Raw genomic sequence first — 22,575 nt, 5'->3', positions numbered from 1 at the left:
AGATGGGGGAGGGAGAGGATAATAAAGCACACTCCTCTCACCAAATACATCCAAGTGTAGAGGCACCGTTAGATTAGGCATTTAAGATGCAGTCGAGTCTAACCCCGTTTTACAGGTGAGGAATCAAATTTAGATTAGAATGATTCTTAATTTTCTCTTGACCTAATTGAAAAGTATCATATTAAATGTAAGCGAAAACAGTATCTGTGTGAAAAGGATTCATTTTCCTCCCTGAAGGCTTGGGTGGTGAAGGTTTCTGAAAAGTGTCATATTAATTGTAAGCGGAAACAGTATCTGTGTGAACACGATTCATTTTCCTCCCTGAAGGCTTGGGTGGTGAAGGTTTCTGAGACACTTTTTGAGCAGTTTTCCAAACTGGGTGGAGGATGCAACAGTAAATTAAGATTTCAGCTGAACCAAAAGACCTTATCGAGAGGAGATGTCGTGAACCTCTCTGCAGGCACAGTCGGGGTGGCACGCAATCCCAGAAATGCCACGCGCACCCAGCGGCACCTCCGCCGGGAAGCCGCCCAGCAATAGGGCTGGGACCACCTGGGAGAGGAGAGGAGAGGAGCCACCCCCACCCCATGTCATCGGGAAGACAGGGCACTGACTCTGGAGACCCTGAGACCAGAAACTTACTAGTTAAGCAATTTGCTACCCCTTTCCCGGCTGTGAACCCTTTGAGAACATCCCTCAATCAAACAAGGCCTTCTGGGAAGAAACATTTTTTGCGAGAATCTGGCTAATTCAGCATATCCTTGTAGTGAAGGGAGGCGCGGAGTGTGCGTGGAAGTGCCTCCAGCTTCTGCGCCCAGACTTCGGCGGGCGAAGAAGAGGGCGGGGCGCCCCGGAGCCGGGCCGTCCGGGAGAAGGCGGCGGGACGACCCTGCGCTGGGGGAGCTGATCGTCGGCCGCGCTTCCGGAGCTGGGCGGGCGGCGTCAGCGGAACGGGCGGTTCCTGCCTCGGCGTAAACAAAGGCAGTCTGCGGCGAGAAGCGAGCTGGAGGTGGGGCGGAAGGGCTGGAAGCAGGTACCGGCCCGAGGCGGACCCCTGCCCGTCCTGCTCCCGGCTCTGAGCCCTCGCCGCCCCCCGCCCGCGACCCCCGCCAGCCGGCGAGAGGCCGTCCTCGGTGAGGCGGGCCGGGAGGACGCGAGCGCGGGCGGCGGGGAGCGGCTCTAAAGCCGTGCCTTTCGCCGTCGCCGCCTCGCCTCGCGCCACCGTGCGTCTCCTTCCTTTTCCTTTGTCTTTTCCTCCGTCGCGGGTGCGGGGATTGTCGGTGAGCCGAAGTGCAGCCTCAAGATGGCCGATGGCTACGAGGACCTGCGGGAGGACGAGCTCCCGGGGCCGGCCTATGAGGGCTACGAGTCCGCGGAGCTCGCCTGCCCCGCTGAGCGCAGCGGCCACGTAGCCGTCAGCGACGGGCGCCACATGTTCGTCTGGGGCGGCTACAAGGTCAGTGGGTGGCCGGGCCGCGGCGGGCGTCGCTCGGCTGTTACTGGGTCGGGGGCGGCGGGCCGGCGGGAGGACCAGAGCGGCCGACCCGATCGCCTCCCGCGCCCCAACGTCGCGACTCCGCCCATTGGTCCCTTGTCCTCCGCGAGTGTGGGAATCTTCCCACGGGTCTCCCTACCGTCCCAAGCCTCCTGGTCTGTTGTCACGCCCGCCTTCTGCTTACAAAGCCCGCTCCCCGCCCCGCGCTGCTCGCGGCCGCCCAGCGCGCTCTGTTTGACATCCGGGCGTTATCTGGGGAGGGCACGGCGGGCGGTGCAGGACCGCGAAACGTGTTTTATTTAAAAGGGTTGGGGGTGTATAAGGTAACGGTGTGTGAGATCACTCTTATCCTTTATCAGGTCTACCTAGGAGCACATTACCCTGTGGAGCCGGGCTCAGGTGGCCCACTGATACCGTGGCCCACTTATGGGGAGACGGCAGTGTAGGAAAATGCCTCGGAATTCCCAAAGGCCGCAGGAATCGTCTTATTGAACCTTCCCGCCTGTTCAGGTGTCCCAGCTACATCCCAGTGTTATTGGAACGCTTTAGGGCTATTTTCCTTTTGGTTTCAGCTGAGAAAGGATGTTTTTCACAAGAAATCCCTATTAAGAAAATTAATGGAAAAGCTCTAGAAGTAACCAAAAAAATCAACAGGAACAACTTTTAACTACGGAGTGCGGCTCTTTGACCCCTACTCGTGAACAATATGATTAGTTACCAGTTTAGAGCATTTACTTGCATTTCTTCTCTTTTCCTCTGTCTGGAAATCCTACCCAAGTGTCTCCTATTTAAACCTTCTCACTAGTTCTGCCCTTTGCTTTTAGAGGTTCCCAGTAGCACTCCACATTCTAGAATCGTCTTATTTTCATTTGCTGGGGTGGTTCTGATCTATTCCTACCGAAAATATTCTTTTTAGTCTCTTTTGGTTTTAAAAATGATCTCCCCCCATCCCCATTTGCTTGAAATCTAGTCCGCTACACCTGTACCTTCCATGACTTGGAAGCACTTCTTGATTCTGGTAGTAGATTTTAGCTTATGGTACAGTTGATCATAGTTGACCGTCTTTGAGATGACTCTCAAAAGATAGATGGGATAAAGCTTTCCTGATTACTTCATTTGGTTCCTTTTTGCCAGTCCTAATTAATCTGGAATGTTTTCCCCAGCCTCCAATGAATGTGTTCAGAGGAGAGTATTTGGTAGGAGGAAGGTGGCCAGTATGTGGTGACCTTAATTAAAACGTAAGTAATTCCCTTGGAGAAAAGTAAACCTGTTAGTCTTCAGCCTAAACTACTTTATTCGTAATTCTATTTGTAAAACTCAGCAGTGTTGAGGGAATGGGACTTTTCACAAAGAAGGAAGGTGGGCAGAAGGAGGGTTGTCAGGGTGGAAGATTTCTGAAGCTGATTTGTGGAGGGCCTGGATGCCTAGGGCTGAGGCCAGGTGGAGAAGCATGATCAATGAAGTAAGTTGGTGGTTCCAAAACAGGCCATCCTCCCCATTTTGGCTAGAACCCTAAGAGTACCACAAACAGGCAGCCCTTGGAGATTGTTTTGATGGCAATAAACCTTAGCTTCCTACACAGAAGTCAGTTTTCCTCCTCCCACCAGCCTGATGTATTCCAGGTCAGCCTGCTATCTTGCTTCCAGCCTTTCCTTTCCTAAGTGGTGGAGTGGAAAGAGAAATGTTTACATGGCCAGCTGTTCTATTCTCTGTAATACTCAAGCTTGTAAGACTCTGACACCCATTTCAGTGAACTGCAACAGTTTACTGTATATCGACATTGTTCAGAAAGTGGCCAGGGTGGTTCAAAGGCTGGAGAGCTCAGGCAGTGGCTGAAGCTGGAAATGCAGGGAAAGGAGGCGGGAATTCTGGTTCCACCATTCCTTGCTAAGCAGCCTTGGGCAAATTACCTTCCTCTCTGAAAAACCTGTGCCAGCTATTTGTTACGGTGGTTGTGAGGATTAAATAAAGCACTCCATGGACAGCACTTAGCTAGTTCTGGCATATGGTAAGCTCAGTCTGTTACCTGAAGGGAACTGGATCAGAACAAGGAACAAAATTTTGCACAAGGACTTAATATTTTCAGTTCTGCCCTCTCTGCTTCTTGGTGGAGAATGGATGGGTGAAAGGGGAGAATGGCTAGAATACTCTACATCACCTGTTAGTGATCAGGTACTTTTTTTTTTTTTTTCTAATTTATCTATTTTATTTATTTATTTTTGGCTGCATTGGGTCTTCGTTGCTGCGCGTGGGCTTTCTCTAGTTGCGGCGAGCGGGCACTACTCTTTGTTACAGTGCGCGGGCTTCTCTTGTTGCGGAGCACGGGCTTTAGGCACGCGGGCTTTAGTTGTCGCTCGCGGGCTCTAGAGCGCAGGCTCAGTAGTTGTGGCACACGGGCTTAGCTGCTCCATGGCATGTGGGATCTTCCTGGACCAGGGATCGAACCCATGTCCCCTGCATTGGCAGGCGGACTCGTAAAACAACTGCGCCATGAGGGAAGCCCCAAGGATCAGGTACGTTCAAGGCAGACCTTTCTTTAGCGTGCTGACCATGGCACAGGTAATCTCCCATGAAGTCATGCAAGTGAGATTTGGTGCATGGACTATTCAGGATAAAGTGGCCTTAGAGATTACCTGAAGATCTCTTAACTTCCTGCACCATTACAACTGCTGTATCAAAAATTTGTCTATATTAAGCATTACCTTGAGTATGTGGCATGGTGCTGGGAGGATTGTGCATTTGATAGAACTGTTATAACCTATTTAACTTTTCATAACTCTCAGTATCTCAAATAAGATATACAATATGTATACAACATATATAAAATATACAATAGTGCCTCTTTAGAATACAAATTATTTTTTATATTTGCAATTTTTTTTTGTTTCTTTGTTTTTTCTTAGAGTAATCAAGTCAGAGGATTATATGACTTTTATCTGCCTAGAGAAGAACTCTGGATCTACAACATGGAGACTGGAAGATGGTAACTGTGGATATTATGAGGGGGAATAAAAAATCCAAAAAAGGTTGCAAACAAAAACATACTCTGTAAAACCCACACTAATGAATAAAAATACTTTAATTAAAGATGCTAAGCTATCTATATATTCTGAAAACAGTGTTCTGCTAGTTTAGCTTAGCTGCTAAGCTTAGATGCTTTTGCATCTCTTTAGTAGTTCAGTAATTACTAGATGCTTTTATGACCTTGAAGAAATTTCTATTCAGAGCTGTGTCAAGTATTATAGTAATATTAAAGAGGTAGAGGCTTCAAATCCTGGAATGGAAATATAATAAAAGTTCCATATATTTTTTTTTTTCAAGATGTTGTCTTTGTTGTGTGCTATCTTGAATGAGAAAAGAATTTCCAGATTGTATCTGCTAGAAATAAAGGTAGTATTCTATTTTAATGAGCTCTAATATTAAAATTTCTATGCAAATCCCTTTGAAATAGTACGTTTTGCCTAAAAAACAAAATTAACTTAAATTTGCATACAAACTGTGGATATTCTGAAAGGACCTTTTGCCAGTTTCATACCAGTATTACTCGAGTATGTTCTTAGCAGAATTAATGTGATTCTCAAAATACTGGGTTGGCCGTGTTTAGGGACTTATAAAGTAGTTTTCCCCATGGTTTGCTTTGTGAAAACTTTGTGCATTACATTCTTTAGCATATTAGAGATCTCAGAACTAGGAGAATAGTAGTTCCACTTGATTTAAAAGGTCAACTAAAAATAAACCAGGATTATTTTTGCACATAGCCAGTCAGTGTTAATCTAGCTGTTTGATGATCTTTTTCTAGAGAATTGGACATTTATAATAGTATTCCTTTAATATGGAAATTCTAATATTTTCTTTTAACAATTCAGCCCCATAAGGAATTTTACAAATTAAGCCTATCAAAACAAAGCTTGGGAATTCCTTGACGGTCCAGTGGTTAGGACTCTGCACTTCCACTGCAGGGGGCACGGGTTCAATCCCTGGTTGGGGAATTAAAATCCTGTGTGTCGCATGGCACAGCCAAAAACAAATAAAAAACTTAAAGCTTAGTTAGCATAGATGAAGTGATATTCTGAGCAAAAGACCTTGAGTGTCGTATTAATATTCTGAATCTTAGAATTACTAGCTTTTTGATTCAGATTCACTTTTAGATTCAGAATGAGTTAAAACATGTAAAGAGCACTCAGAGGAGAGACTGGCCTATAGTAGGCACTACCTGAGTGTTGGGAGTATTACATAAGGTCCGAAACAGATTCGTTTGAATGGCTAAAAGGTGACTGAATTAAAAACACCTATTAATCTGTCAGGACTGAGATACTGAAGTGTTTTTTCTTTTGGGTTCTTGGCCCACTCAAAAACAAAAAGCCATCATTTATGGCCAAGTAAGTAGAAAAGCAAACAATTTAGTTTGAGAAATGTAAGATGGTTTGCTCCTAGAATAATAAAATGACACGTAGGCTTTTAGAACCTCCCATGCTGCCATGTGTAGTACCTGCTGGCACAGCCTGTGGAATGAGTGAAAGGGATGAGTTCATTCTTTTAAGTAACTTTAGAGCTAGAAGAGACCCTCGACATAGCTACTCAGCCCGCTTATTTTTTCTTTTATTGTGGGAATAGAATTAGAAGAATGAATAGATTTTTGCATTTCTTCCTTTTTGGGAAATGTATTTACATTCAGTTTTTTCCCCCTTAGGAAAAAAATTAACACTGAGGGTGATGTTCCTCCTTCTATGTCAGGAAGCTGTGCTGTGTGTGTAGACAGGGTGCTGTACTTGTTTGGAGGACACCATTCAAGAGGCAATACGAATAAGGTTAGTGTTTCTAAGGATTATGGTTTAAGGCAACTTTGTTCTTTTTCAGACAACTTCAGATTTCTAAGGTTAGCCCATACTTATTCTTGTTCCAGTTAAAAAATACATGTACTTGATTATGGTATGAATGTGCATTTTAGTATTTTTGTCTACCAGCCGGTATTTACCTGGGCCTTCTGTAAAATCAGCTTTGGTTGGTAAGGTGTGTGCAGTAACTTCCTAGGTTGTTTTTCTTTGTGTTCTTTGCAGCTACTTGTTCTTTCAGAACCCTGGAGTATTAGATGAGTATTAGTAAACTAAATGAAAACATGCAGTTAAGGGGGGGGCAGGGTAAAATTTAACAGGCCACAACTCAAAAAGCCATAAGGAGAAATTAACACTGACAGATTTTATATACTAACATTCCTATAACATGGCACCATAAGATACTGTTGTTCAGACTTAGTCTGCATCTTTACCAAATAGGAAAAAGGTATCAGTTTTTCTCTCCGGCCAGTAAGAGACAGATGCAGTCAGAAAGGTGCATGTGATATAGATAGACTCTTAAAAATTCATTTATTTGGCAACTTAGTAAGCACCTTAATGCTGAGCACTTGCTTAGACATGGAGACAGAGATGAATGACACCGTCCCCGCCTCTAGGAGCTCACATTCTAGAAGGGACACATATAAGTAAACGATTTCAGTAGCATATCATAAAGAGAAACACAGAGTCAGCTCGTAGTAATGGCTCAGTAAAAATTGTTGAAACTGAAAAAGAATCCTTACCACTGTGTTTGGTAGGACAGAGGAACAGAAAAATGAAGTCTTCACCGAAGAGGTGATGCTTGAATAGGATCATACAATTGGAAGGGGTAGCCAAGATATAAGTACCAAGATGCAGAGGTATAAGCAAATATCTTGTTCATGGACATGCCAAGTGATTTGCTGTAGATGAGCATATGGCTGAAGTGGTTTCAAATTTCAAACTGCGCTTCTAGAACTCCAGGGATTTCTTTGAGATGCCTTGGGATGTGTGAGAGAAGCACATGGTGTTGGGCAGGCTCCAGACTGCCCCTTCCTCCTCCACTTTAACAAGTGTAGCTCCACTTTTATTTTTATCTAATTTATCTATTCATTCACAGTTCACCTTAGGGTTCACTTTAAGTGAATAGTGTTGCACGTTCTGTGGGTCTGGACAAATATAATGAGATATATCCATCATTATAATGTCATATGAAGTATTTCACTGCTCATAAAAATTTCTGTACTCCGTGTATTCATCTCTCCTCTCCCCCCAAACTTCTGGCAACCATCGATCTTTTTATTGTCTCCATAGTTCTGCCTTTTCCAGATGGCATAATTGGAATCTATTTTTCTTTTCTTTTTCCTTGAAAAGAGAGGTTCAAAGCCTTTATGTCTGTAAGACCATTCATGGCCCATGCATGAGTGGACCTGACAGGCTCTAGGTGGCAAACTTCCCCGCTAAATACTGTAGCTTTTCTTCCAATATTGAGCCCTGTCCCACTGGTCCTGCCTAGCAGCCGCGTGGAGGTGCAGGGGGACATGTGTTGGGTATTTGCTCATAGGAAGGCCACAAGTTTTGTGCCTCTTGTCACAATGAACCCAGATTCCTGTTGGGTATGCTGTAAACAGAGGAGCCATTTCTTCAGGCCCTTATTTTTATATTTAGGCTTTTGCTAAAGATTTTGTTTGAAGAAAGGGTTCCGTGCCTAAAAGGTTTTGTGAGGCGCTACTGTAGGCTGTAGTTGAGCCATGTATTTTTCAGGGCCAAGGGGGAGAAAACTAAGTTTGACACAACATGAGGAAGCTTGGGAAAAAGAGAAGCTGTGGCTTTAGGGGAGTGGTCAGAGAAATGGTAGCAGTTAACTGACTAGAGTTGAGGAAAGGAAGCTTTAGGAGTCTAAGTAAAAAAAAAAAAAAAAAAAAAAAAAGATTTATTTAAATACCTGGATGTGAAAGACAGACGAATACTTAATCTTTTCAGATTTATCCTTAGCTCCTAGAGTTAAGTAGGCACTTAAGACATGTTTGTTAAATTGAATTTGAAGATGAATTACTAAGTCTGATTTTTTGGTAATACCATCCTGATACCTGTAAATTAGATCAGTACAACTCAAAGTGCCTATCTAAGGCCAAGAATGTAAATCAACACGCGTTCTATTCCTTCATCAAAAAAGTGTGGTATGGGAAAAAAATAAGCTGAACTAAACAGGGTACACAGTGACTTAGGTAATTTACATTCTGGCAGAAATTTCTTATCTAGACTCAGACCAGTAACACTTCGCAGACTAGCAGCCAGTCTGCAGTTACACTTTCAGTAGTACTGAATTAGATGACATTCTTACTAGCATGAATGCAATAAAATTAAATGCCAAGGTTGAATTTCTTTCATGTAACCAAATCTAACTGAAATCATTGCTTCTGACAGTTCTACATGCTGGATTCAAGGTCTACAGACCGAGTATTACACTGGGAAAGAATTGACTGCCAAGGAATTCCTCCATCATCAAAGGACAAACTCGGTGTCTGGGTATATAAAAACAAGTGAGTTAGCAGCACTATAGGTTTGGGTTTTTATGTGGAAAGTGCTTTGCCATCCAAGTATCATTAACCAATAACCATTGTAACAGTAGAACACGCCTTCGAGCGCCTATGAGGATTAAGTGAATTGATGGTAAAGCACCTAAGACATAAATGTTAACCGTATTAGCCATTATTATTTGAATAAGTAGTTTTATATACTCAAGTGTGCCTTCTCAACTCATGGATAAGACAAAATAAAAAAAAATCTCTTGTATCCTGTGGATGTTTGACTTTTTAATGTCTTGGTTTTTTATCAAACAGGTTAATATTTTTTGGAGGGTATGGATATTTACCTGAAGATAAAGTATTGGGAACTTTTGAATTTGATGAAACATCTTTTTGGGTAAATGAAGTTTCGTATTTGCATATGGCCTACTTAGTCTGTTGAAATAATACACTTTGTTTGCTATTAGCTTTGTTCATTTTGCTCTGTTAATAAGCCAGACAAAGGCTATATGATTTTACAAGCATTACTTGTAAAATAACTCAGATTCTTATTTATTTTCTGTAGAATTCAAGTCATCCAAGAGGATGGAATGATCATGTACATATTTTAGACACTGAAACATTTGTCTGGAGCCAGCCTATAACTACTGTGAGTTACTGAAGAATAATGAATTATTAAAGCAAGGCTGCTTAGACGAGAAGGAGAGTTGGCAGGTGGTGTAAAATTGACAGTTCGTTATTCTCCAAGGAGTCTAAAACTCAAAAAAGTTTAATGAATGTATAGACTAGCCCAGCATCTATTATCTAATAGCTGTTAAAGTGGTATTGTTTGTAATTAAATAAATGACCTAGTGCTGGATTGGAATTTTAAGTTACTCAAATATTAGATTTCTTTTTCCTCTGACACAGATGTCATATAATATGCTAGCTTTTGTTTTAAAAGATAAAAGTAAAGCAAGCAAGCATTCTATTGTATTAACTATCCCCTTCAGTAATGTAACTCAGAAACTCCCAGTTTGCTAGTCAGCCTTCAGTACTGCTGTCTACTGTAAGTTTGCACTTCAGCTTAAAAGCTCAAGTGTCTTGCACGTTCTTATCCCACATCCAGAGTAGACTCTTTCTGGTATTTACAAAATGTTCACTTATTTATTAAATTGCTTTTATGACTTTACTAGGGTAAAGCACCTTCACCTCGTGCTGCCCATGCCTGTGCAACTGTTGGAAACAAAGGCTTTGTGTTTGGAGGCAGATATCGAGTGAGTATATAAAACAGTTTCAATGATTTGCTTTTGAATTACTCAAAATGATAACTAGTTAATTATCCTTTTCTAGGATGCTAGAATGAATGATCTTCACTATCTTAATCTGGATACATGGGAGTGGAATGAATTGTAGGTATCATTTTAGATAATTATTTAGAAAGTTTTTCAAAGAAATTTCAATGGATTTTTCCCTTACTCTATTATTAGTATATAATGTACTTGCTTACATTTTCTGTAACTATGAATTTAAGTAAACATAATCACCAAATCCTTAAAGAAGGAATTTTAAAATTTTCAGTTCCCATAACTATGCCTGGCACATAGCATGTGCTCAGTGTTTACTGAAAAGATCTAAAGTTGACTCTTCCTTCAAAGAAAGTAGTCCATTCTAAAGCATGTAGTTAATACCAAGAAGCCTCTTTAAAGTCTCTTTTCAAAATTCCATATAAATTTTTAAAGAAAACTTCTTTAGTATTTCTCTGCATTAAATACAGTAGCGGCTTTTAAATGTAGATATTGTAACTTAGCTATTATTTTCAGAATTCCACAAGGCATATGCCCAGTTGGCCGATCTTGGCACTCAATAACACCAGTTTCTTCAGATCATCTCTTTCTCTTTGGAGGATTTACCACTGATAAACAGCCACTAAGTAAGTACTTTAAAAACATTAAGAAGTTATTATATATCATTCATAAGTAATATATGAATAGCTGAAAAAAATCAGTATTTTAAATTTATCAGGAGGCTATAGGGTTGGTTAGAAGGTTTGCTATTAATTTTGATCCTATAACATACCTATAATTGGTTTCATATGACACATCCATTGGTCCAGTAAAAAAATGACCTGGAACACTTTGCCCTGCTAAAGGGCTGTAACATGCAAAGGGCTTACTTGGTTAATTGCAGGAAAAGAAAGGAAATATACTTTCTGTATCTACTCAAAATCTGATTTATTAGTGTTCTTACTAAAGCTATGCTCTTTAAATATCAATGTCACGTTAACAGAATAACATACTTCATAGCTCTTTTTCTTTGCTTCAATCAGGTGATGCTTGGACTTACTGCATCAGTAAAAACGAATGGATACAGTTTAATCATCCCTATACTGAAAAACCAAGGTATGAACTATTTAAAAGCTAATTCTTGTGCTGAATGAATGAGGTCCATAGAGATGTACAAGACTGCTAATGATTGAGGAAATTTGATTGGCTGCATTCAGTTCATCATTCTTATTATAAGAACCCTAGCATTCACTAAGGTTTAACATCGTAGCTTTTGGAAGAAGAGAAAACCAATGTTATCCTAGTATCAGTGCTTTCTTTTTTATCATCTGTGTTTGAAAAATAGGGCTGGATTTTGATTTTTGCTTCATCATAAAATTACTGACATTGTTAAAATTTATACTCAAGCTCTTGCTCTTTAGTCAAGTGAGTTGAACTGTTTCTAGGTTTTTCATTAAAAAAACAAAAAGGAACTGGAAAGGAGAGAATTTCAAAACCCTAAAGAATGTTTATGGCAGTGGGGGGGAGGGGCTGGGGGGGAGAATCAAGAACTTTAAATCAGATTTGCAGTTGTGCTGTATAACAAAGATCAAGAAGTCAAATCATCCAAAAAGAGCCTATTAAAACACTGATAGTTATTTTTCTTGTTAATCTCGAAAAGAACTGTTACAAAGACTGCTAAAGGAAATGATGCAGTCAAAGTTGGTGTTCAAAGCACATTTGGATAATGTCAGCCTGCATTTTTCCCCACACCTCTGACCTAAGTACAGTCATGCTGCTAAGACGTCATTTGGCACAAATATTCTTTCCATAGAGTTATCAGGCCTGAAGAGACTTTGTTCACTCAGGCAGAGTCAGCATCCCTCAGATGTTTTGTGTGAGGCCAACTGGTCCTGCCTATGAAAAGAGGAAAAGAAGCAGAGGGCATATACCACTAATCCCCCGTAAGACTTTTATTGCTAACAAAAACCTAGAGAACAGTTCAGTTCAGATTCCTCATTTCATAAATTAGGAATGGACCAGAAAGATAAAATGGTAACATCCAGATAAAACAGACATTGATTTTTCTAGCTTTTGCTATGTTTCCTTGAGATAACTGCATCTCACCATTATGTTTTGGGCTGCACTAAAGATCTTTAGTCTTTATTTCATCATCTCTATTCTGTAGTATAAATGATCAGTTTGGTGTTCAGGGTGACTTCAAACTCAGGTTTTTGTTTTAAATGTAGATTATGGCATACAGCTTGTGCCAGTGATGAAGGAGAAGTCATTGTGTTTGGTGGGTGTGCCAATAACCTTCTCGTCCATCACAGGGCTGTAAGTACACTACCCTTTATTAAAGGACACTTCATAATATTGCTGAAGCTTTCTTGTGAAGTACTTTTAATATATTCTTCATGTCTGTTTTTCAGGCACACAGTAATGAAATACTTATATTTTCAGTTCAACCAAAATCTCTTGTAAGGTAAGTAACTTTTTACTTGGTACTTACTTTAAATTGTGTTTCTTAAACACTTTAAATTAGTGCTCTTGAAAAAACAGGTTTATGGATAATTTAAGGGCAATAGCAAGCCTTCACTGATAAAACTATCCAGTTCCTATGAAAATCTTTAAAGTGCTTTTTCTTTTTTGGTAGTTCTTCAAGTGAATGTACTTCTAAACCGTAAAGTGAAATTATTTTTTTCTTTCTTTGTCCACTTTCAGGCTAAGCTTAGAAGCAGTCATTTGCTTTAAAGAAATGTTAGCCAGCTCGTGGAACTGCCTTCCAAAACACTTACTTCACAGTGTTAATCAGAGGTTCGGTAGTAACAACACTTCTGGATCTTAAGGCTTCATAGACAGTGCCTCTGATCACTTGCATGGACAGCAATTCTGTAAACATCAGAGTGACATTGTTTATATAATTATGTGCATTGTTGTAGTTTGCAGCTTTTTAGTTTTAGTGTGCATGTGAATGGCCTAGAGAACCTATTTTTGTGTCTAAAGTTTACAATAAATGTATTTAACACCAGTAACTGTCTTCTATTAAAACAAAAGTAAGTTAATACTTGGGCTTTTTACCCCAAAAAATGGTTATTATATTTCCTATTTGGTAACATCAGGATATATACCTGTAGAAACATTATACTAATTATCCTTACCATTATCAAAATGGTGGTTATTTTTTAAAGAAAGACATGACTATTTCAGATTTTTTTTTAATGGCACAGTAGTCTATTATGTTGTATTTACAACACTAGGCTACATAAAGGTTTTTGTTTTTAACAGTAACTTCAAAAGGAAAAATATTCTCGATAAGGTTAAGCAGGTAAAAGAAACCTTGGAAGGACCAACAGCTGTTTAGTACTTTTTGACCTTAATGCTTCGGCATAGGGGCTGGGGCAAGTGCTCATGTTGACTCTAGGCAGCTGTTATCTAATTAATTGTTTTAAAAGTAACAGTTTTGTAGCTCATAAGGAATGGAAATAATGTATGACTTTATTCTCCATTCTGTTAGGAGACAGACAGAAGAAGAAAGCTGGGTCAGGAGTCTTTAGTGGTAAGCCTAAAAGTGCACTTATGATATTATAGGTTAAGATACTCTGTAACATGCTACTGATAATTACTAGAAGTGAAAAATAAATTGGTACAGAGCTGAATGAGATTACAAGGAAGAAATTAAGATGAAAAGTAAAGGTGTATAAATGCATGGAAATTATCAACACCAATTTCTTCTAGGTGTTGTTATCTCTTAAGCTGAGTCATGGAAATGATTGATTTGTATTTAAAATCTGGTCTAATATGGGTAAAGGCAGAAGAAAGTCTACTCTTTCACTGCTAGGGTTTTCAAGACTTACTTAATCCTAAATGTTTAACCACCCCCAATCCCCACCACCACCAGGAAAAAAACTTGTGATTGGCCTGTAATAGATACACGTTATATACAGTAAACTACCAAGTCAATAGTCTAAGCAGTTGAGCCACTTCACTATTCCATTTCTTTACAGCATGAAATGAATACTTAATATTAACCTCCCAAATTTCAAGAAAATGTAGGAGGGTAACTACAGATGTATACAATTAATTAGCATTTAGCTGTCCACAGGTATTTTAGGAAATCCTATCATAGACAGACACTGTTTCCTCTCTATAAAACTGGAAAAAAAACAACAATAAGTCCTTTTGGCGAATACAAGGCAACGTTTAGTTCATTTTTAAATGCGGAAGTCTTGTTACATGATGTTTTCATCTCTGAACTTCCAAAAGGCTATACAAAATTGACTCTTCTCAAATATTTTAGGATTTCATTTCAGCTATTTTCTTTTTACATTCAGAAGATTGGGTGCAGACACTTTCACTTTGCCAGGAATGTTTCTTGATAAATCCGTGTCCTAAAAAAAAGAATTGTTGAGTATCTTCACAATCATATTTTCTTTTATGACAATTATATGTCCTCTGCTGTCAAAAGAATGGCATTTCTAAAATTTTCACCCAATATGATTTTACTTGTTTTATATTGCTTCTAGTAAGACCGCATTTTCTACCAAAATAACAGCTGCAGGGTTCCATCTACTAACAAAGCAATAACTAACTGCTAACATTTTTAATTGCACCACCAATCTCCAGAGGTTTCTAGAGGAATACTTTACCTTTACACTGCGGAATAAGTCTTTTTCTCTTGCTGTTGCTTCCTTGGAATGCATGAAACTATTCAAGGCTGTTTTTGCAGCTGTAAATAGAAAATAGAAAAATCTACTTCTGTTCAGTCAAGAAATGTTTAAACATAATTCAAAAAAAGATTTTAAATACCTTTTCCCTTTTTCTGAATTCCAGGAGTAAGTTTCACTTTGTATCTTTAAAAAGGAATTGCATGTGTTACTAAATAGAGATTACAAAACGATTCATGAGTCAGTGCTGTGGCAGCAGTTTGAGTAAACTCATGATGACTTACTTATAGTTTGTCATGGTGTTGTATGGGGCACATATTGGAATGGCAAACAGGAGTACATCTTCAGGATGTGGCTGCCCCGTCAAAGAGTCAAACAGATTTTCCTAAAAAGGGAAAATAAAAACGATTATAAAAATAATTTATACCAGTCCTAAAAGAGGAAACTCTAATAAAACACTGTCAGAATCAACATATTTTATCATTTTCTGATAAACAGTCTTACACCCTTCGGAGCAATAAAGCAGAGCTTAATGACGATTTTTCAAATGGCACCTATTGAAACATTTAAGAGAAAGGGAGAAACAACTTGTTGGAGACATTTTTGGTTGTCACAACTGAAGCGAGGTTGGGGGAGGAACTAGAGTACGACTGACATCTGCTAGTGGGTAGATGCCAGGGATGGGACAACTCCCCACAACAAAGAATTACCTCCTCCAAAATGTTAATAGTGCCAAAGTTGGGAAACCCTGGGCTAGAACAGTCTTCTCTCATGCCTGTCCTTAAGGAGAAATTCTATGGCTTCTTAGAGTTCCCGTTTTGTGGACTGAATTCAAGATTACCCATATTTATTTAACAACAGGAGTAAATTTAGATTTAGGACAAAACACTTGGTACAGTTGGTGCTTACTATATGCAGTGAACGTTTCTAAACACTTTATGTATATTATCTTAATTCTCAAAACAACTCTCTCAGTAGGGGCAATTATTATCCCCATTTTTCAGATGAGAAAACTGAGGCGTATAGAATGTTTCCAAGGTTGTAGTTATATGTAGTAAAGTTGGGATTCAAACCCAGAATGTGTGACTCCAGAGCTTGTAGTCTTTTCTTAGTGTTTTAAGTTTTAATTAGTTAGAAGTTGTGTGTCAGGTATTCTGGGAACTGGATTGCAGTTAGTGTTGTAGTAGGAACCCCAATACAAAATCATACCTCATTTCCCTGTTGCTCCAGATCTTGCTCTTCCTGTTCCAAATATATAAAATTTTAAGTCAGTTATAACTTAAATTGAAATTCCAAACCATTAAAAACTATGAGGAGAAAGAACAAGTGATAAATAAGACTGTGAGTAAATTAATATGTGTATCTAATATAGCAGAAAGCAATGCCATTCAAAGAGAAAAGAGACTGTTTCCCTAAAGTTTCAAAAAAAAGACTTCCACAGACTATATGCTAAAGTAGTGAATGCTATTAGGACAATTTAAAGTGACAAATAAGCTTGATAGGTTTGCCAGGGGGAAAGAAAATGGAGAATTCTGGTGAACAGAACTTTTATTTGCTAGTCTCTGTTCAACAGTTTTAGGATGAATTTTTCACATGTTACGATAAGCTTAATTTTATTTGCTTATTCACATTAAAAAAAATCTATCTGAAGATAATCTATTATTGATGAAAGAACATTCATAATTAACACCTCTGAATATCTGAATCTAGGGTTTACAGAATAGTATAAAAATTTGAGGACAAAAATGAGTTTTAATATTACTAAACAACACTGTTCAGGGAAAAAAGAAAACAGTATCACTTAGCATCCCTGTAAGCACTACCTGCACTGAATAGAGCACACAATTACAACCAAAGCTTTAACTGCCATAAATAAAAATACAAAGTGAAACAATTTTTTTTACAAATTGATAAAACAATAAATCCTTTGTTCAGAATTTCAATAAGATATATATATTCATGCAAGAAGATATACGTAAGGGGGGGCTTCCCTGGTGGCGCAGTGGTTAAGAATCCGCCTGCCAATGCAGGGGACACGGGTTCGAGCCCTGGTCCGGGAAGATCCCGCATGCCGCGGAGCGGCTGGGCCCGTCTGCCACAACTGCTGAGCCTGCGCTCTGGAGCCTGCGAGCCGCAACTACTGATCCTGCATGCCACAACTACTGAGGCCTGCGCACCTAGAGCCCGTGCTCTGCAACAGGAGAGGACACCTCAGTGAGGGGCCCGCGCACCGCGGCGAAGAGTGGCCCCTGCTCGCCGCAGCTGGAGGGGACCCGCATGCAGCAGCAAAGACCCAACGCAGCCAAAAATAAATAAATTAAATAAATAAGAAAAAAAAAAAAAGCTAATCAGAATTAAAAGATATACGTAAGGCTGGGCTTTTGTATTCAGTTGATAGAACAATTAGGCAACTATATTAACTGGAAAAATTGTTAACATCTCACACTGTAGCTAGGTTCAACATCATGTAGGATACTATAACATATATATATTCTTATAGAAAAACCTAGAAAAGTGCAAATTCCTTTCCCACTCATCATCAAGATAATCCTAATTATCTGTTTTATTTTAACTAAGTTCCCACCAGAATCTAGCCTCTCCATAAAATTTTCTAATGGCTTATGATAAACTCTTTATGAGCTATCAACACTACCATTTTTATGCTTATATACTGCAATTTTAGTCTTTTAGGTTGTATTTCTAAGATGACTTTCCATTAAGAATAGCGTTAACCACTCATCCTGGTTTTAGCACTGTAAATCCCATGTCCTGGGAACCCTGGGATGGTTGGTCACCCTAATTAAGAAGCAAAAGCCCACATGTGTGGTAGCCTTACCTTGTCATCATGTGGATCATCTACAGCCAAGTCTTGTAACTCATGAGTTGTAACTTCAAAGGATGGAGTTTCTTTCTTTATGCTGTCTGAAACTCTTGGTCCACCTTTAGGTTTCTGGGGCTGTTTCTTCACTGGTTCATCCTTTATTTTACCTTTCTTCCCCTTCTTCCCTTTTTCTTCTTTGTTTGAACCTGCAGACTTCAATTCATAGAGGGAAAAACAGTTAATGTTGTCAGTATTTTAACAAAGTATTGAATGTAAAGCATATGATAGGCAGTGGTCTGGATGCCCTTGAAAAACAAAAGAAGAAAATGTTTTTAGATGTTATTTACCCCTAGCAATTTCATGATGAGCTCACGTTCTTCTTCATCTTGGTCCTTGTACTTTTCCTTCATTTTTTTCATTTTACTCTACAAAATAAAAAAATTTTGGTTGGAAAAATTCAGCAGTAAAAAAATGTCAACACATGTTTTGTAAAGAGAAGGTGCTACTTTATTTCTGTCAAAGTTGCTTATTGAGTAAGGCACCATTATAACAAACAACATGAAGTCTATAAAGATGGATAAACCATAGTCCTCACCCTCAAACAATTTACCATCTGGCGGAAAAAGAAGATACACAGAAGAGTAAGGACAAATTAATGCAAAATATTCTAAATACAAACAAGTTTACTTTTAAGATAATTTAGAGAAAGGAGACATTTTTTTCACCTTGAGCAAGAATTGTAGGGAAGAAATAAAGCACAACTAAAAGATGCATAGTACCTGGGAATACATGAACAGCAAGATTATAAGGTAAAGACAGAGCAGAGTAGTAACAGCAAGTCATCGCACTTGGTTGGCATCAGGATACACATATAGAGGAAGAACAGGAAATAAGGCAGCAAAGCTTAGCTGGGTATTTATTGTAGAGGCTATCTAATACTTCGAATTTTACCAGTTAAACTACTGATTCTGTACTCTGGGTACACATCCAACTCACCTGAGCAGTTTTTAAAACTACAAACATACAGGCTTCACCTTCAAAGACTTTTTATCTTGACTAGTCTTAGCTAGGGCCCAAATAACAAATTTTTTAAATTTTAAAGATTGCTTTAAACAAGACACACAAAAACCCACTAACTATGAAAGACTGATAAATCAGACTTCATTAAAATTAACTAATGCTGCTCATCAAAAAACACTACTACAGGGACCTCCCTGGCCGTCCAGTGGTTGGGACTTTGCCTTCCAATGCAGGGAGTGTGGGTTCGATCCCTGGCAGAGAGCTGAGATCCCACATGCCTCTGGGCCAAAAGACCAAAACATAAAACAGAAGCAATATTGTAACAAATTCAATAAAGACAAAAAAAAAAAAAAAAAGTCCACATCAAAAAAAACCCACTACTACAGAAGTGAAAATGCAAGTCTTGAAACATGAAAAGTAGTTACAATACATATAACCAAGAAAAGACTTGTATTCAGGATTTCAAAGAACTCCTATAAATCAACGAGAAAGCTGGACAACCCAACTTTTTAAAGCCAAATTAAGTTTCAGTATACACACACTTGAATGACTTAAAAAACGCTAACAATACCAAATGTTAGTGATGACGTGAAGCAACTGGAACTCTGATACACTGCTTGATGTGAAATTGGTCCAAGTACTCTGGAAAACTGTTTGGTAATATCTACTAAAGCCAAACACAATATGTGCGCTATAACCCAGCATTTCCACTCCTAGCTATACACAACAGAAATGCACACTTGCGAACCTAAAAGATACATGTCTTCGATTATCAACAATACAGCAGACAGAAATTGTGGCAGATCCATCATTGGAATGCTATTTAGCAATGCAAGCGAACTACTGTTACACACAACAACATGGATGAGTCACAAGGTTGAGTGAAAGATGCCAGACCAAAGAATATATACAGTATGATTGCTTTTTTACATAAAGTTCAAAAACAGGCAAAATAATCTACAGTGATTAAAGAATAATGTTTTTCTCTGGTGGGGATACTATTTATAGAAAGGGACAAGGGTGAGCCCTCTGGAGTAATATAAACATTCAAGTGTCTTATTCTGAGTGGTGGTTTCACAGATATTTGTGCATATAAAAACTGAGCTAAAAACAAGATTTGTGCATTTTACTATGTGTACATTACACCTCAAAAAACAAAAAACCCCAAGAATAAAATAAACACTATTACCAATAAATTGAACCAAGAAATGGAAAACCCAATAAAAAGAACAGTTTCTTGGAAAATATAACTTAGGAAAACCAACTTTGAAAAAACCAGAAAACCTGAATGATAATCACTAAAAAAAATTAGTTAGAACTTAAAAACCTACCCATATATCCCTAAATATCAGGCCCGGCTTTATAAGCAATTGCTAAAAAAATTTCAAGGAACAATCTCCATTTTACACAAAGTACTAGAGAGCAGAAAAAGGGAAAAGTATCAAACTTACTTTATGAAGCTGGTATCACCTAGATACCAAAAACAGGCAAGGACAGTATTAGGGGCCAGTTTAAGAGATTTTCTTAAGTAATTTACCACACTAACTCATGAAGGGAGAAAAATAATACATGCAGAAAAACCATTCAATAAAATTTAACTCATCATTATTAAAAGTAGCCCTTTGTAAAGGGTATTTATCAGCAACCCACAAGAAACATCCTACAATGTTAAAGATCTCAGAAATAGTCCCTTTAATGTATAACAAAGAAGCACACTACTGTTACTTTTATGTAACACTCTACTGATGTTTGAGCCAGTACAAGGTGAGAAAAATAATAATAGATGTTAGGATTAGAAGAGAAGAAAAGCCGTTATCTGTAGACAGTGACTGCCTGAATCTCATCTGTAGATGAAATATTAAATATTCAGTGAGATTGCCTAATACTAGATCTACACATGAAAATTGTCTTTCCATATACCAGTAACTAATAACCATGAAGTGGAAGTTTTAAAAATACAACATTTACTGGACTTCCCTGGTGGCACAGCGGTTAAGAATCCACCTGCCAATGCAGGGGACATGGGTTCGAGCCCTGGTCCGGGAAGATACCACGTGCCGTGGAGCAACTAAGCCCATGCGCCACAACTGCTGAAGCCCGCGTGCCTAAAGCCCATGCTCTGCAACAAGAGAAGCCGCCACAATGAGAAGCCCGTGCACCACAATGAAGAGCAAACCCCGTTTGCTGCAACTAGAGAAAGCCCGTGCGCAGCAAGGAAGACCCAACGCAGCCAAAAAATAAAAATATACCATTTACAAAAAGTAAGACAATTATAAGTAGGAAGGGATAGGATGTACAAGACTCCAAAAGGAAATATATCTTTATTGAAGAATATAAAATATTATGTACTTATGGTCCACATTCGCGAACAGTTAGACTCAATATGGTAAAGATGATAGTTCTCCACAAAATAATCTAAAAATTTAATGTATTTTAGTAAAAATTCCATCAGGATTCACCTTGGAACTTATCTGCAGAATATTTCATTGTATAAATGCACCATGTTATTTTTTGTTATTTTATATTATTAGGCATTTATGATTTTCAGATTTTTTGCAATTATAAACATCAACTTATGAGAATTCCCTGGTGGTCCAATGGTTAGGACTGTGCGCTTTCACTGCCAAGGGCTCAGGTTTGATCCCTGGTGGGGAACGAAGATCCCACCAGCCGTGTGGCGCAGCCAAAAAAAAAAAAAAAAAAAAAAAAAAATCAACTTGATGAATATCCTTAGTGCATACATATGATTTTTTTAGGATAAATTTCTAAAAATAAGAATTGCTGAGTGAGTCAGAGGACAAATGCATTGTTAAGGACTCTTTTTTTTAAAGCATTTATTTATTTACTTATGTGGCTGCTTTGGGTCTTAGTTGTGGCACGCAGGATCTTCACTGTGGTATGCGAGGTCTTTCATTGCGGTGCACGGGCTCTCTAGTTGTGGCGAGCAGGCTGTAGAGTACGCAGGCTCAGTAGTTGCAGTGCGCAGGCTTAGTTGCCCCGTGGCATGTGGGATTGTAGTTCCCCAACCAGGAATCAAACCCACGTACCCTGCATTGGAAGGCAGATTCTTAACCACTGGACCACCAGGGAAGTCCTGAATTGTTAGGACTCTTGCTGGAAATTCCCATGGTATATATTCAAACTTTTATTGAATGACTGAACACACATTATCTATTAATTTGATGGGTGAAAAAATTCCCCTTGTTGACATAAGCATTTCTCTGATCCCTGCTCCCCCAACCCCCAATCTGTCATTTGTCTTTCAATTTTATTGATGGTTCTTTTCTCCACCTGATATTTACTTCAATATTTTTAAACACATGACTAGCCACTAATTTTTAATGTTTCATACCCTCCCAATCTGTAATAATACTTTATCAAATACTAAATTTTAAAATACACAATTTATGGTTCTATGTGTAGATTTTATTCTGCCTCACTTTTCTATCTGGCTGTTCCTATGTTAACACATACTGTTTTAATAATTCTAACAGTAAACGTTTTACTACCTAGTAGGGAAATCGTTCCTTGATCTTCTTTTTCAAGATTTTCTGGGACTTCCCTGGTGGTGCAGTGGTTAGGAGTCCGCCTGCCAATGCAGGGGATTTGGGTTCGAGCCCTGGTCCAGGAGGATCCCACATGCCGTGGAGCAGCTGAGCCAGTGAGCCACAACTACTGAAGCCCACATGCCTAGAGCCGGTGCTCCACAACAAAGACAAGCCACCGTGATGAGAAGCACGAGCACCGCAACGAAGTGTGGCCCCCACTCGCTGCAGCTAGAGAAAGCCTGCGTGCGGCAATGAAGACCCAACAGAGCCGAAAATAAATAAATAAATAAATAATTGTATTTTAAAAAAAAAGATTTTCTTAGCTATTCTCTGGTATTTACTCTTTCAAATGAACTTCAGAATTACTTTATCAAGTTAATTAAAATCTCAATTCTTTTTTGAATGACTTCATGTTGAATTTACATATTAATATGAATTGAT

At 38.9% G+C, this 22,575-nt stretch overlaps 2 protein-coding genes and 1 non-coding gene across 5 annotated transcripts in view; 1 reads left to right on the top strand and 2 right to left on the bottom strand.

Annotated features, from left to right (window-relative positions):
- Positions 1-826: 826 nt before the first annotated feature.
- Positions 827-22,540, top strand: KLHDC2 (kelch domain containing 2). 3 transcript variants are annotated; one of them, XM_068545686.1, is made up of 14 exons: positions 827-1,456; positions 4,399-4,478; positions 6,186-6,303; positions 8,734-8,849; positions 9,150-9,231; positions 9,400-9,483; positions 10,010-10,090; positions 10,167-10,225; positions 10,637-10,746; positions 11,143-11,215; positions 12,328-12,415; positions 12,511-12,563; positions 13,596-13,637; positions 22,133-22,540. In XM_068545686.1, the coding sequence occupies exons 1-13, from the start codon at positions 1,304-1,306 to the stop codon at positions 13,633-13,635; spliced, it is 1,137 nt and encodes a 378-aa protein (XP_068401787.1). In that variant the 5' UTR covers positions 827-1,303; the 3' UTR covers positions 13,636-13,637; positions 22,133-22,540. The 3 variants fall into 3 exon arrangements, with proteins under 3 accessions (XP_068401787.1, XP_068401782.1, XP_068401784.1); XM_068545681.1 differs by lacking the exons at positions 13,596-13,637; positions 22,133-22,540 and adding an exon at positions 12,803-13,127 and having other exon boundaries at positions 829-1,456; XM_068545683.1 differs by lacking the exons at positions 827-1,456; positions 13,596-13,637; positions 22,133-22,540 and adding exons at positions 1,465-4,008; positions 12,803-13,127.
- LOC137752684 (small nucleolar RNA SNORA11) lies at positions 7,848-7,973 on the bottom strand. Its single transcript, XR_011071261.1, has one exon. It is a non-coding gene; the product is annotated as a small nucleolar RNA SNORA11 (small nucleolar RNA).
- The window catches only part of NEMF (nuclear export mediator factor), a 52,436-nt gene continuing 44,119 nt past the window's right edge, over positions 14,259-22,575 (bottom strand). The window contains exons 27-33 of the mRNA XM_068545675.1: positions 17,914-17,991; positions 17,582-17,779; positions 15,955-15,987; positions 15,030-15,130; positions 14,888-14,931; positions 14,728-14,807; positions 14,259-14,469 (exon numbers count right to left, since the gene is read on the bottom strand). Coding sequence (XP_068401776.1) covers positions 14,392-14,469; positions 14,728-14,807; positions 14,888-14,931; positions 15,030-15,130; positions 15,955-15,987; positions 17,582-17,779; positions 17,914-17,991 — 612 coding nt within the window. The 3' untranslated portion in view covers positions 14,259-14,391. The remainder of the gene's footprint in view (positions 14,470-14,727; positions 14,808-14,887; positions 14,932-15,029; positions 15,131-15,954; positions 15,988-17,581; positions 17,780-17,913; positions 17,992-22,575) is intronic.

This window comes from Eschrichtius robustus, chromosome 1 (assembly GCF_028021215.1).
Source record: "Eschrichtius robustus isolate mEscRob2 chromosome 1, mEscRob2.pri, whole genome shotgun sequence".
NCBI classification, from domain to species: domain Eukaryota; kingdom Metazoa; phylum Chordata; class Mammalia; order Artiodactyla; family Eschrichtiidae; genus Eschrichtius; species Eschrichtius robustus.
Note: the sequence above shows the minus strand (reverse complement) of the source record. Positions and strands in the feature narration are given on the sequence as shown.